Raw genomic sequence first — 15,278 nt, forward strand, 5'->3', positions numbered from 1 at the left:
CTGTTGACGCCTCGATCGTCGTGCTGCCGATGCTGCCATGTCGAAGCAATACGAAGAGAGGGACGTCGTCTTCGACTTGGCCGCTCTGCCGAGGTGCCTGGTGTACGGATGACCGTTCTGGTGCCCCACGGGCGAGCCAGCTGCCAGCCACACCTTCCTTGGAAAGTCTACCTCATCTGGCAATCGTGCATCAACAATGGACCAAGACTTCGTTATGATAGAGCATCACCACGACCGCAGCCCCCACCTGGATTCCATCTCACAATACGTTGATGCGTTGAACGATGGCCTGAGGAAAGTGTCCCTGGAGATACACGACCACCCTGAGCTGCAGTACAAGGAGTTCCACGCCCACGATGGGCTGACCAAGTATCTCGCCACACAGGCTGGCTGGAAGGTCACCAAGTCGGCGCACGACATCAGGACTGCCTTCGTTGCTGTGTACGACAGTGGTAGACCAGGGCCTACCGTCTCCTTCAACGCAGAGTACGACGCCCTCAAAGGCATCGGCCACGCCTGTGGCCACAATCTCAACGCGATAGCCTCTGTAGGAGGAGCGCTAGCAGCTGCAAAACTTGTTACGGAGGCTCGTCTGGGCGGCAAGGTAGTGTTATTTGGCACGCCTGCTGAGGAAGGCGGCGGTGGCAAGATCAAGCTGCTCGACGCGGGCGCTTACAAAGGTGTCGATGTGTCACTCATCTCGCATCCCGGAATCACTGCCAACGCAGCTCTGATGCGTACTGCAGCCTATGCCAGCTTCAAGGTCGAGTACTTCGGCAAGGAAGCTCATGCTGCCGCGGCGCCTTGGCAAGGCATCAACGCTTTAGACGCGCTCATCACTGCTTACAATGCCATCAGCGTACTTCGACAGCAGACCCAGCCAGGCGACATAATACAAGGACATATCACCAATGGAGGTCTTCGACCAAACATCATCCACGCGTATAGCGCTGGCATGTTTGTTGTGCGCTCGAGAGATCGTAGTCGACTGGAAGCATTGAAGAGCCGAGTGCTCAAATGTTTTGATGCGGGAGCAATAGCTACTGGAGCCACCGTGAAGGTCACACCCAAAAGTGCATACGACGATCACATGCCGAATCAAGCCCTAGGTAAGTACAGAAGCGTCCGAGCGCAGTAGAAGGCAATGCGTCTTGGGACTGCATTGCTCGGTTGGTGTGCTTGTCCCCTGCCGAAGGCTGCTGAGACAGTGCCACGTTCTCCCGGCAATAGCTGACTCTTTAGCCTCCTGCTACAGGAGTGCATCCAACAGCTTAGGTGGAGATATCCCACCTCCTGAGCTTGCCGGCTCCACGATGGCGAGCACAGACCAAGGAAATGTCAGCTACCATATGCCATCCATCAGCGTAAGTGAGGCCGTGAGATGATCATCGAGAAGTGCAGTCTAACGTTGCATCACAGCCCAACTTCTGGATACGCAGCGAAAGCGAGGATGGTCAGTAGCTCGGTGGCCCGCACACACCTGATTTCGAGAAAGCTGCAAGGACAGAGGAGTCTCACCAGAATGCGTTGAAGGTAGCGAAGGCACTCGCGGTATGTTCGTGGCGGTGTTCTTGCCGTGTACCATATCTCAGGCAATCGCTAATACAGTCGCTATTAGGCGACGGGTGTGGACGTTCTGACACGACCAGAGCTGCTTATAGAAGCGCAGCGCGAATTCAACGAGATGAAGAAACGCCACGCATAGGGTGGCACGAGAAACGCTCGTATATACCGCACTGTGGGACGAAAACACCTTCTCCTTGCAGGATCTAACCTCGCGTGGTGTACGGAGATACTTCCTGCCTGCTGTGCTACAACAACGCCGCGTGTATGGATGATTCGCGAAGAAATATCAACACTTCCCTGGGTTGATCCTCCAGATATGTGGATTTCTTTGCATTCTTGCTCACCAAGAGGGAGTCAATCTTGCCGATCACTATCCTGGGACCTCTTCTGCGAGAGAAGGTGAAGCGCGATGCCGAGTACCGATGTCTCTCATTACGAGACCAGCAGCATGTACTCATCGCTGGAAGTGTCCTGTCCCTAATCACAATCAGCGGACGGGGACCCGGTCATTGGTGCACGATCTCCCATTCCTCAATATCGCATTCCAACGATCAGAGCTCGTACTACCTGAGGTCACTTCTATAGTAACTAATCGCCGATGACGACTTGGCCACCACGTTGTTAGAGACCACGGGTGTGGTGGATTTTACATTGCCAAGCTTGCAAAATGTAACGAGTTGTGTGGTATGTTGATCTTCACTAGACATAAGTTGGCTACTTTCCTGCTCCAGCTACTCGGAGCACGACAAATCACAGTTCCAGACTCACCTATCCTATTCGTCGCATTCATCGGCTCCTTTACCTGTAGCGACGATCAAGCTTCGACCACAAAGACATCATGAAGACCTCAATGGTACTCTTATTCGGGTACGCCGCCGCAGCAGTCGTGCCCAGAGTCAATGATGTCCCATCTCCCGTCCCGGTAGCACGACCAGGCGCAATCATCGAAGCACAAGAGCCAACCGGCACCGCAACAGCATCTTGGATCAGTCACAGCAACATGACCAGTACAGCCACCAGCTCGGTCACCACAGCGGCACCGACATCCCTACCTGGAGTACCCGAGGGAGGCTGTGTGCCAGCATCTATCTGCGTAGACAAGGCGACCATGATGGATTGCGGAAGTGGTCTAGTACGCAAGCGATACGGAGGGTAAGTTTCTTCTCTTCTTCAGACCTCCTTGAGATCCTGCTAACTTGGCCGCAGGTGTTATGATAAGAACTTCTGCCACGCTACAACATCCTATCTCGACCCTACATGCGGATGAAAACTTGAGCCTTTGATGAGAAATACTTTCTGGCGGCGGCGTTAGTGGCGTACTTGATGGCTTTTTGACCGGATAATGCTTATGACTTTTACGACTTCCAAGTGTTGGTGAACGGTGTGGGTGGTACACCAGATGAGCGAGCGAGCGAGCGAAGCAATACCCAGGGGCGTTATCATGTGTTTCAGCAGAAATCAGTACATACTCGAAAGCTATCTTCAGACCGATTTCCTTGGCAATTACCATATCATCGTCCTCCAGCTGGAAGGGAAGCGAGCTTTATGTCCGGAGGCGTATTCTAACTTTCAAAAACCGTGAGACAGCAACAGGGGTGGGATTTCACACAGAAACCGAGAGATCCTACGCCGGATCTACTAAAGTCTAGAAACTGCTCCCATAGCAAAAGCTAAAATCGCTACTACTAATACGCCTACTTTATAAAGACAGCTCTCGCGCAAGCATAAAGTAATACATCTTGCAAGATCTTAAGTACTATAGCTATATAACCTATCGCGACTCTATTCCGTGAGTCTTAGGCTCGTCCGACTCGTTCTCGCTGTTTATGTCACAGTGAGGTAGTAGACGAGTTGCAATTCGGATCTACGAAGAAGAGCGCGAGATGCGCGAGCTATTTGAATGCGCGCCAAGCCCGGATGAACGTTGATCCGGCGCCGAGCTATTCACTGCGGGGTAGCGCGTTGCATGTGCACGCGCACCTTCATGCGTGACAGTACCCCCCCCTCCAAAAGAAGGAGCTCCTACGACTGTTGGGTTGTCGCATCCGTGCGGTGCGCTGAACGGCTGTGAAGCCGTCAATCTGTTTTTCTTGCTCATGTACTAGGGTTGGCGCTAAGTTGTGCCTAACTATGTCACCTTCGTCTGTTACGCGCACAGGTCTAGATGTGGCAGCGTCCGGCGGTAGACCTTTTTCAATCACTGCAAGGCCATATAGAGATGGCGCTTCAGGCAGCTCGACAGGTGGCTTCGGCTTATTCGGATATTAGGCGTAGAACTTAGCTAGTATCTCTTCGTACCTAGGTATCAGATCATCCCATCGCTATGTCCATTGTTCGCCGCTCTTATAAAGCACAGTGTACCACACTTGCTTGTTCTTGTACTTGTCTACTACGTCGAGTACCTTATCTACTTCCTACTCTTACGTAAGTCCGTCGTCTTAGGCGATTTCGATCGGCGGAGGTAGTAGTATACGCTGACCGGGTATCGGGTCGTCCGAGTTGCGTATAAGGAGGCTAGAGTGGAACACATTATGCACTTTTATGCCGGGGTACGGGGATAGGTCGATACGGTAAGATCGTCGGCCGATACGCTTAAGGACGGTAAAGGGGCCGAGTCGTTTACTATCGAGCTTCTTAGATAGGCGACGTGTTACGATGTGTCGTAAGTCAAGAAACACCTTTTCGCTAGCTTAAAAATCTAGTGCGGGTACACGGTACTTGTTCGCTTAATCCGCTATCCGTACGCTACCGAAGCTATATACCGCTTATAGCTATACTAAGACTTCCTTTATATATATAATAGTCCCTTATCTTATTAGCAAAGTCCTCTACTACCTTAACTAGTAGCAAAGCCTATTGAGTTATAGCTAGGCGATCTGTCGCGATCCGAGCGTATATATAGGTAACATCCTATTATCAAAACTTAAGGCTACGTACGCTAAGAATTAGGTGACTAATTAGTCACCTATAGCCTCTTTAAGAGCAACACCTGTCTATTCTAGATAGACATATACAATATACAACCTGCTTTTGAAACACCCTATATAAGCCCGTATAATAACTTCCTACACTTCTAACGTGATAGTTATAAGCCCGATTAGCGCTTACTAACATTCGCTATAATAAGGAAGCCGTAAAGTAGAGTTTGTATTGTTATAGCACTACTACTATAACTAGTACAGTAGTATCCCCTAGGCCTAGTGAACCCGCGTAGAACTTTTACTAGCCTATAACCTATTTTATAGTTATAGCTACTACCGAGACGCCGGTAACTACCGGTGCCCTACCTTAGGGTACCGTAGTTCTAAAGAGCTATGACTAATAGGACAAGTTTGACCGTTAGCTAGAGCTCTACGTAGAGTCTTTGAATGTCTAGAAGTATATAGATCCTCACTAACTAAGTAACGAGCTAATAGAGCCTACTTACTTAACGTTTAAGGAAATCTAATAAGCGTATACGGTAGGAGACGCTACATTAAGAGATCTTATTAAGCTACGACAAATAGACGCAGACCGAAGGCAACGGATGTACGATATCTTTACTACTACGCGATCAAAGCTTATTACCTACCTTATCCGTACGACGATAGAGCTAGGGCAAGAGCTAATACACGGCTAGAACACCCTTAGAGCGAAATACTAGGCTCTTAAGGATTAGTATAGTCTAGACGATATGCTACGTAAGCGGTAGCTCACGCTTAAGCTGTCTAGGCTTTAGAAGGCTAGCGTACGTAGAATCGATAACTAGTACTTAGACTAGTTAGTTTTATAGACTAAGATGCTTAAGTATAACTACGCCGAGTACGACGACCTTAGTAGACACTTCCTACTTACTATTTAGTAGAAGTAGGCTCTAGCCTACGGTGCTTCTCTATATAACGAGTAGAAGCGTAACAAAATGTTACTATAAAAGCTTACTAAGCGTTACCTCGAATAGATACGCGATACTATACTAGTAACAACTAACGGTCGATTAGTCTTCGTAACCTTCTCCGGAGAAACCTTAGTAGAAGTAGAGGATGAAACAGCACCTATAGGTACTAGTTAAAAGGAGGGTGACCGTAGCAGTAGCCGTAGTAATAACCGTAGTAATAGCCGCGGTAATAAGGGTCGTAGTAGTAGCCGCGGCGATAAGAACAAAGACAAGGACAATAATAGGCCAAGCGGCTACTAGAACATCACCGGCGAGCCTAAGGACACCTATTATAAGGGCCTATTCTTATACGATGTGATCAACCCCGATAAGCGCCTAGTAAAGGATTAGCGCTTAGAGTAGTAGAAGAAGTACTAGAAAAACTTTATTAACTACTACTTAAGCGACGACGGCGAGCGTCTGCTTAGCGTGTTGAATCGTAACAATCGTAAGGACTAGGAACGTAACAAGGCTATTACTAATACGAAGAAGGCATCACTAAGCGATAAGGGCTTTGTTAGCCTTACTGTTCTTTCTAGCTCAATTAGCAAGTTAAGCGTCAACTTTAGGGATTACTAGGTATATAATAACTGTTTAGACACTTATATAATTAATCATTATGACTAGGAGGGTATAGAGTTTATTATAGAGCGCCTTACCACCTTAGAAATCTAGGCTAGAACAACTACCTTTCCAATTATAGCGTTAGGGCGTGTTTATATATCAATTAGGGGCCATTCATTCACCTTGCTAGATGTGGCTTACTGCCTAGGCTTTTATGTGAACGTTATCTCTTATATACGTATAGAAAGAGCCGGACTCTAGTAGTACGGACGTAGCAATTTAATATAGCATAACGACACTAAATTGATAGACCTATACCGCCCTACTAGTATAATCCCTTTCTTTAAGGTGGTTATACTACCTAAGTCACCTATTATTTACTAATAGCCTATAAAAGAGGGCCTAGTACTGCCGAAGGTCACTAAAAAGATACGTAACGCGCACTTTATTAGCACTATTAGTAGGGGTGTAAACATCGGCGATGAACCTACTAATAGCGTAGCATCTCTAACTACTTAAGAGGATAGTGACCGTACCGTTCTCGTAGTTATAAATAGTACTAGGGGCACTTAAGGTATAGCTACGTCTAGTAGGACCCCTATTAAACACCGAAAGCTCTCTAGCCGCTAGTGGCATCAAATCTTTAGTTATATTAGCGCTAAACGTATTAAGTAGTTGCCGCTTAGAGTTAAGGGGGTGATCATTAACGATAGTCTAAGCGCACCCCTTACTACACATTGTAGAGTATATAGGCTTAGTAAAGCTTATAAGGTACACAATCGGTCTTAGCCTATTAGGGTAATGACCCTATACGGCTACATAGCTATAGACTTGGTAGAATTTACTATCGCCTATAACGGTAATAGGTACCTCGTCCACTTCTACGATCTAGATACCTATAGACACTTCTAGTTTACTATTAAGAATAGGGATTAGTAATCGGTATTAGCTTGCTTTAACAGCCTACTAAGCTTTATCAACTTCATTAGTCGTAGGTTCGTATACTTCTATAGCGATAACGAGCCCGCTATTAGGAAGGTGTTTCGCTTAGTCATTAATAATAACAAGATTGAATAGTACGTAACCGCGGAATACGCGCCTACGTAGGACCTAGTAGAAAGAGCTAGAGCTCTAATTATCACTATAAGCAGAACTATTCGTATCTACGTACGATTGCCGGAAAAGCTTTGGCTAGAATGTACTATAGTAGCGGTGTATATCTTCTAGCGATCCCCTATCTAGTCAAAGGGCTAGAAGACCCTATTCGAATTAGTAATAGGACGAATTCCGAACGTAGGTCATATAGTAGTATATAGCTCCCTTATATACGTGTTTAGGTCGACGACGAGAATCACCTATACGTAGTGTCGGCTACGAACCTCTCGTCTAGCTACGAGAGAGCCAAGTATTCTTACGCTAGAGCGTCGTAGGCGCGACGGGCGCGTAGCGTAGGCGAAGCCGCGGCGAATAGAGGACTACTAGCAAAACGGGTATAAAAACTATCCGACGAGCGTGTACTCGTATCGGGAGCGAGTCCCTCTTCTTTCTACGTGTAAGAAGGGCGCGGAACCGTGGCCTATACGCTCGACAGGACACCTCTAGTATAAGTATAGAATTTTCACCTCCGGAGACCGTAAACCGAGCGGGCTAAGCGACGAACATTAGACAAGCGGACTACAGAACAACAACTAAGCGGACTATATAACGGCGTCGAGCGGACTACGAAACAATCTAGTGTTTGCTAGCGGGCAATACGGTAGGTAGGTAGACACGCGACGAAGCCTATAAGGGCCTATTAAACACCCGGTATAGGAACGAGGGTTTTGCCTAAGGCACTACCTGTCCCGCTACATAACGCACCTAGTCTAATATAGTAGATTGCGACGAGGAAAAGACGATAGCCTAAGTAAGGAAAAGACGGCTATTAGGACGGGGAAAAGACGTATAATACAAGTAGATTAGTTCTTTAATCGGGGAGGATCGAGGGTAGGGTAATAAGGAACTTTATATTAGTTAGTAGGTGGAAACGCAAGGAGTACGCTGCCCGGCGTGGTGTGTGCCCCGAGCAAACCTGCGAGATATAGACGGCCGCTTTCTAGAGATAGGCTGCGGTAACGCGAAGGGCGTCAAAACCTAGGGCGTAGTGTACACTAGTAGCGACGGCTCACACTGTCTGTACAGCCCGAGAGGACGGATACGTATGTCGGTCAATAGAGAGCACTAAAGGGCTTAGGCCTATAGAGGTAGATATTGGCTTAAGGAGTAAATAGGGAGGGAGGGCGTAGAGGGAAGCTTTTGCTCCGGGCTAACCTCTCGAAACGAGGCTATACGGTAGTGCTAGATAAGTAGGAAAGCGCGGTTAAGACTTGTCACCTTATCTCGTAGCTAGCTTACTAAATACGATTCCTTCCTTACTAGACATATCGGGAGCCTTCGACTACGTGTCACACCCGCGGCTACTCTATATCCTAAGGTCGAAAGGACTCCCTAAGTGGCTTGTTAACTTCGTACGGTCCTACCTCTAAAACCGTAGTACGTCGATCCTAGTCGGCTAGTACAGAAGCCTATTTCAAGTAGTCTATACTAGAATCCCGTAAGACTTAACGCTAGTACCTATCCTATTCCTCTTCTTTATAGCGACGCTACTCCTAGCTCTAGAATCCCAGAACACCGCTACGAGCGGCTTCGTAGACGACATAAACATCCTAGCGTAGTCTTCCTCGACTAAGGAGAACTATAGGCTACTAGAAGAGAAGTACAAGATCTACGAGGACTAGGCTAGGAGGTACGGGGCTCGGTTTGCCCTAGAAAAGTACAATCTAATACACTTTACGCGCCGGCCACGGTTCTATAATATGTAAGCTTCTATCTAGATATAGGGGTACACGACTAACCCGGCAAATCAGCTCAGGATCCTCGGACTATAGGTAGACCCGGCGCTACGGTAGAGGAAGTACGTATAGGCAATATTACGGAAAGCTAAACAGAATATAGCATTATACTAGAGGCTCACTACGTCTATATAGGGGGCGGACTTCCGGTAGTTACGACTTCTATATACGGCTATTATACGGCTAGTCCTTACCTATAGTAGCCAAGTATAGTCCTTAGGCGAGAGGGCCTGCCTATCGAAGGGACTCGTCGCGCCGCTAGCGAAGATCTAAAACTAATGCCTAAGGAAGGTCACCGGGGTATATAAGTCGACACTAACGAGGATGCTTAAGTATAAGACCGCTATACCGCCGATCGACCTATATATCTAGGGACTACGGACCTCCTACTTAGGCAAGTCGGCATAGTACCTAGTATAGAAGGTTATCGCTAGTATAGTCGTAAGGGCCCGCGAATTAGTACTAGCGTATAGGGGCATTCGACCCGGAAACGAGCCGAACTACCGGGTAAGGGACGAATAGCTAGCAATATAATAGGAAGGTAAGAAATCGTTTATAGAGCAACTATAGAAAGAGAGGTAGAACAACTAGGTTGTAGGGCATAGTAGACGCCCTTAGCTAGCGGGACAACCTAAGGAATAGTTAGCTACAAAATCTGCGGTCAAGCACCTCCCGAAGCTTATCTACTACCGCCTTACGAGGGCATAGAGTAGTATAGTAACCTAACTACAAAGCGAACACATCGGCCTCTAGGAGTACCTATTATAGAGGAAGGTTCTAGGATACACGAATACTAGCTACCCCTACGGCTATCGCTCCTAGAACGTACGGTACGCACTCCTCGTCTGTCCGAGGTAGTCGCTAGGAAGGGGGGAGTAGATAGTAAAGGCGAGGAACCGGACGATTAGGGCACTTCTTAATAACGCTAAGGACCTACGGCGCATTACGAACTAGATACTAGAGAAGGGCTAGCTAGAACAGTACCGCCTAGTAGGAACAGTATAGGAAGAGAGGACACGACGTAGCGCGACGAGACCGGCTAGGAGCGGGGGCTAACGGGGTAGTGACATAGACTACGTACGTTTAGAGGGAAAGCTAAACTAGATAAGGAGTAGTCGGGGGCGGGAAGGGTTTTCACCTATTCGGGTTTCCCTTTGTACATAACAATAGATATATACCTATATAGGCCGGATAGGGTCCTAGAACAGGGGAATAACAAATCTATCTATCTATATACGTGTTTATCTATAGACTAGATTAGCCTAGTAAGAGCGAGAAACTCTAAGAGAGAGCGCTTATAGGCTACCTTATAGGATACGACTCTACTAACATCTACCGCGTATAGGACCTATTAAAAGATAGGGTTATACGAGTTAAGGACGTCCTCTTCGATAAGACTACGTTCTATAACCTATTACGCCTAATAGTAGGGTACACGACCCCTATCGAGAACATCGTAACAGCGGAACCGGCTAAAGAGCCTAAATAATACTACGACCTATATGTCGCTTATCACGAGCAAGACATAGTATAGGCCGAGGGGGTAGAAGAACAGGCTTAGTAGCCGTACACCTAATAACCTCGAGACGCCTACTAAAAGCTCCTTAGGTAAGAACTATACTAGCCGTAATACCGCGAGTTAGTAATATATAACTAAAAAGACCGGCAAATCGAGTACGTAACAGATCACGTGACTTAAGACAATATATAGATAGATAGATAATTCATTTACCCGTTGTAGTGCCCTCCGGCCTATGCGGGTTTATGTCTATATATGTTACTGCATAAGGTAGGAAACCTATTCCTAGGTAAAAACCTCCTCTCCTTCTCTAATAGCTTCCTTGCCATGAGTTCTCAGTTTTCCTTCCATTAGGGTGCACTAGTGTCATGGTGGTTAGCCTCTGACTACCTTGTCTGCAACCCTAGAGTTGTCCCCCTCTTCCTGCTCTCCTCCTCCTTCTTTCTCTCCTCAATCCATCTCTCTGTTTCCCTAGTAAGAGAGAACTGCTCCAAAAATCCTTGGTGGATGATCCACCTTGTAATTCTCTGGAGGTCTCCCTTATTGCTGATCATGGCTTGGAAGTTTCTGTTCCTTGCCCTTGCCCTCCATTCACCTCTCCCTGTACTCCATTCTTTGCAAACCAGAAGTCTATGTTCGACATTCTGGGACAGGTAGCCGCATGGGCAACTCTTGTCTTCGATACCTGGGACTTTTCTCTGATGCAGGTATGCCCTGACTCCGATGTGTTCAGAGCGGATTTGTATTGCTATGCTTGCTTCTGACCTGGTCAGGTCTGAGTACAGTAGGTAGTTGTGGCTACCAAACTGTTGGAGTGCCTTTGGGGTTCCTGGCCTCTGTGGGGTTCTTGTCCATTCAGTCTTCCAGAGGAGTCCTGCCATCCTTTCAGCTAGAGACTGTTGCTTCTTCCCTTGGCTGGCTGCTGATCCTCTCCCTTGAGCCCTTCTGTCCTGTTCCTGCTGGGCTAGGTGCAGCTGTTCTGTTAGTTCTTTGAACTTCTGCAGGTCCTGCTGCTTCTGTGGGGCTAGATTGGGTCTTGCTTGTCTGTGCCTTCTTGTGCACTAGCTCCTGATTTTGTTGACTGCCTTCTAGATTACTAGCTAGGCTAGGTATACAGACGTCTTTCCTATATACTAGTATCTCAACCCTTGAAGGTAGAGCTTGGCTAGTAAGGAGCTAGACTCCATTTCGACCACCCTTATTAGAGTTGACTTGTATACTCTAAGCACCTTTTTTAGACAGGAGGCTTAGGCTCTGCTAATAGGATCTACAATTCTCTTTAGGATCTTGTCTTGGGCTGACTAGATCTAGGCTCTATATAGCATAGCTGGCTTCACAATGGCCTTATACATAACCTTTGCTTTCGCAAATGTGGCTCCCTATATAGAGGCTGTAAGCCTGTCAATTGATTGCCTGTTGTTGTCTGCTCTTGCCTATACTTTCTTGACCTGTGGTCCCTAGCTGAGCTTTAGATCTAGCCATATTCCTAGCACCCTTAATTAACTTGAGGGTTCTGTTATGTGTCCCTGAATGGTGATTAGGGCTTGCATATTGTGTCTATTTCTGGCTCTACTGAAGTGGATGAGTTGATACTTCTCTAGGGCAAATCTGGCTCTATGTTTCCTAGCCTATTCCTCACATTCCTTGTGTTTCTTCTGCAAGATTCTGCAGTTCTCTTCTGTGCTGTCTGACCAGGCTAGGATGTTTGTGTCATCCACAAACCCTAAGGCTGATGTGTTTCTAGAGTTTAGCTTTGCTAGCAGGTCTGCTATAAAGAGGAGAAACAGGATTAGAGACATTGTTGATCCCTATAGGATTCCTGTCTCTGTAGGCATGCTGTCAGATTTGTATCTGCCTGGTCTTAGTCTTATGGTTCTGCCTCTAAGGAAGGACTGGATGAACTGGACTGTCCAGTTAGGGATAGCCTTCTGTTTTAGGATGTGGATCAGCCTCTGGTGTGAGACATTGTTAAAGGCTCCTAATATGTCCAGTAAGAGGAGTGTGGCTGCTTTGTTGTTCCTAAAGTGCCACAGGGTCTTGATCTGCTCTATGATAAGTTCTATAGCTGTTAGTGTTGATCTTTGTTTCCTGCCTCCTATCTGTTCTTCAGGAAGGATTCCATGTTCTTTAGCTAGGTTTGTAAGCCTTTCTACTATGATCTTTTCCAGGAGTTTGCCTAGTGTGTTAAGCAAGGCAATAGGTCTGTATGCCTTTAGCTTTGTGTAGTCCTCTTTCTGTGGTTTTCTCAAGACCACAGTCAGTGACTCCTTGAAGTGTTTAGGGCAGTGTCCTTAGGCTATGCACTGTGAAAAGATGTTTGACAGTGCAGGGGAGATCTGGTCCTTGTATGTCTTGATGAACAAGTTTGGAATCCCATCTGGTCCTAGGGCCTTGTTTCCTGAGAGTCTCTTGATGATGCTCTTGATCTCTCCCTCTCCCACTGTGCAGGATTGCTCTAGTGGTGTTGGATACACACTGCCCTCCAGATCCTGCAGGTCAGCTTCTACCTGTGTGCCAAAGAAATGTTTCCCCAATGCCTGTGCCTTTCCTGGGAGAGTGTGTTGGATTACTCCTTCCTGGTCTTCAATGTTTGGAAACTGGGGCAGCATGTTTCTGTCCTGTGTGGGTTGTCTTGCCCACTTTGCTAGTTTCCACATCTTCTCAGGATTCTGGGTAATGGATCCAACTGTTGACCTCCACTCCAGCATCTTGTCCCTCTTGATCTGGGCCTTCTTGTCTCTGGTTGCCTGGTTGTATCTGTCCCATGCTTCCTGGGAGTGGCTCTGGGTAAGGGCTCTCCTGGCCTGCCTGGCTGCCTTGACCTTCTCTGAGCATTCCTTTGTCCAGAATGGCTTCTGGTACAGTGACTGTTTCTTTTCTCTGGTGTGGGCTGCCGCAGTTTCCTGCATTGTTCTAACCAGTTCTGCCACTGCTTGGTCTATGTCTAAGGCTGTTTCCAGTCTCCTGGTCTCTAGTCCAGCTAGCTTCTGTTCCAGGTCTTGTCTGATCTGTTCCCAGTTGGCTGCCTTCCAGGCCAGCTGAGGTTCTAGGTCTCCTTCCTGCTGTGTCTGTGTCTCAAACTCCACCTGAATTGGGAGGTGATCTGATGAGGACTCCAAGTCCTGGTTAACCCAGCATCTGGTGACCTTCTGCTGAAGGTCATGTGATGCAAAGCACAGGTCAATGGTGCTTGAGCTTGCTCTCTGTGACCAGGTAGTTAGGCCCTTTGGGGTAACTAGGTGCATGTTGTTGCTTTGGGTAGTGGAGAGGAGTCTGTTAGCTAGGAAGTGATGGGCAGGTGCAAAGTCTGATCCCCATGTAGGATGGTGCAAGTTGAAGTCTCCCAGCACGATGTGTTGGGAGTCACTCTGCAGGATGTCTGGCAGCTGTTGTAGTGTGCCCAGCTGGGTGCTGCTTCTGGAGCTGGGGGGTGGGTTGTATACACTGTGGATGTGGATGCTGCCTTGGTTGGTGTTGAGTCTGACTGAGGTGATGTCTCCCCCTTCCTGTTGGATTTGTTCCCAGCTGTCTGTTGCCATCTCTTTGCTGATGTACATGCATGTTCTAGGGGTGCCTTGTTTGGCTAGGAGTGTGTGATACCTTGGGTCGTTAGCAGTAGATGGTCTGTTAGATTTGCTGTTGATCCAAGGTTCCTGGACTGCAATAACTAGGTGTTTCTTTGGGTCCAGTGCTTGGAGAAAGCTTCTCTGGACCTTGTGCTGGCTTTTGTTGACGTTGTACTGGATAGTGGTAAGATTAGGTGTCTCAATCATGACTCATCCATGCTGGTCTCCTGCTAGTCTTCTCGTGCTTCCTGCTGCTGGCTGCTATTTGGGATTGTAGTAAGGTTGAGCCTGCTTTGTGACGGGTCTCTTCCTACAACCACAATTGATTTTGGTCTACCTATGGCAGGGTGGCCTTGGGCCTGTGTGGTCTCTTCTGTTCTGCCTCTTTTCAGAGGGTTGTAGACAGTCCTTAGGGGTTCTTGGGTGATTGTCCCTGTCTGGAATCTGATAGGGGTGTTGATCCTGGCTTCTCTTGCCCTCCTCTTTGCCTCAATCCTAGCTGTGCAGTCTTGGGACCAGGAAGGGTGTTTCTTTCCACAGCATGCACATCTGGCTTCACTCTTTGGGGCTGTGCAATTCTGTACTTTGTGGCTACCAGCACAGTGGGAACAAGTGTCCTTTTGGCTTGGGCATCTAGTAGAGATATGACCATACTGTTGGCACTTGAAGCATTGCAGTAGTCTGTGGGTGCTTCTATGGATTTCTGTGTCCATTCTTTCGCATTCCCAGAAGATGCCCTTGTCAAGCACGGTGTTTGCCTGTTCTACAGTGCCTATCCAGAGCACTAGAGAAGACTCTCTCTTTGTGTCCTTTGTCTTTCTGTTGACCCATGCTGCTTTTGTGATCTGTAGCCCTGGGCATACAGCCTGGTTCTGGTCCTGCAGCCTCTTAAGGTCTCCTTCAATGTCAAACTTTGTGGTCATCCCATGGGCAATAACCATATTTTGTTGGTGTGAGACCTTAGCCGTCTTGCCTAGTTTGACTGTCCACTCCTTCTGTGTCTCTAGCCTCTTCCTGTCTTGCTCCTGTGCTGTGAACAGCTTAAGGACACCTCCCTTCTCTTTCCTGGCTCCAATGATGCCTTGTATCCCAATCTTCTGTATGATCTCCTTGCCTGACAGGCCCTCAATCTCTTTCTGCTCTTGCTGGTCGGAAATGTAGACCTTGATAGCTGTTTTCTGGGGGGGGAGGGTTTTGGGCTGCAACTGCTGCCCAGGTTGGTTGGCTTAGTTTCTGGCCTTCCTGTGTCCTCTTCTTTG

At 47.6% G+C, this 15,278-nt stretch overlaps 2 protein-coding genes across 2 annotated transcripts; both read left to right on the forward strand.

Annotated features, from left to right (window-relative positions):
• Nucleotides 1-196: 196 nt before the first annotated feature.
• Nucleotides 197-1,461, forward strand: CLAFUR5_01373 (Peptidase M20 domain-containing protein 2; the record flags this gene model as incomplete). Its single annotated transcript, XM_047900521.1, has 3 exons — nucleotides 197-1,109; nucleotides 1,276-1,364; nucleotides 1,420-1,461. The coding sequence occupies 3 exons, from the start codon at nucleotides 197-199 to the stop codon at nucleotides 1,459-1,461; spliced, it is 1,044 nt and encodes a 347-aa protein (XP_047756088.1).
• Nucleotides 1,462-2,404: 943 nt separating this feature from the next.
• CLAFUR5_01374 (uncharacterized protein) lies at nucleotides 2,405-2,833 on the forward strand (the record flags this gene model as incomplete). The annotated part of the gene is made up of 2 exons (XM_047900522.1): nucleotides 2,405-2,718; nucleotides 2,773-2,833. The coding sequence occupies 2 exons, from the start codon at nucleotides 2,405-2,407 to the stop codon at nucleotides 2,831-2,833; spliced, it is 375 nt and encodes a 124-aa protein (XP_047756095.1).
• Nucleotides 2,834-15,278: the final 12,445 nt, after the last annotated feature.

The sequence above is a fragment of the Fulvia fulva genome, chromosome 1 (assembly GCF_020509005.1).
Source record: "Fulvia fulva chromosome 1, complete sequence".
Lineage (NCBI taxonomy): Eukaryota > Fungi > Ascomycota > Dothideomycetes > Mycosphaerellales > Mycosphaerellaceae > Fulvia > Fulvia fulva.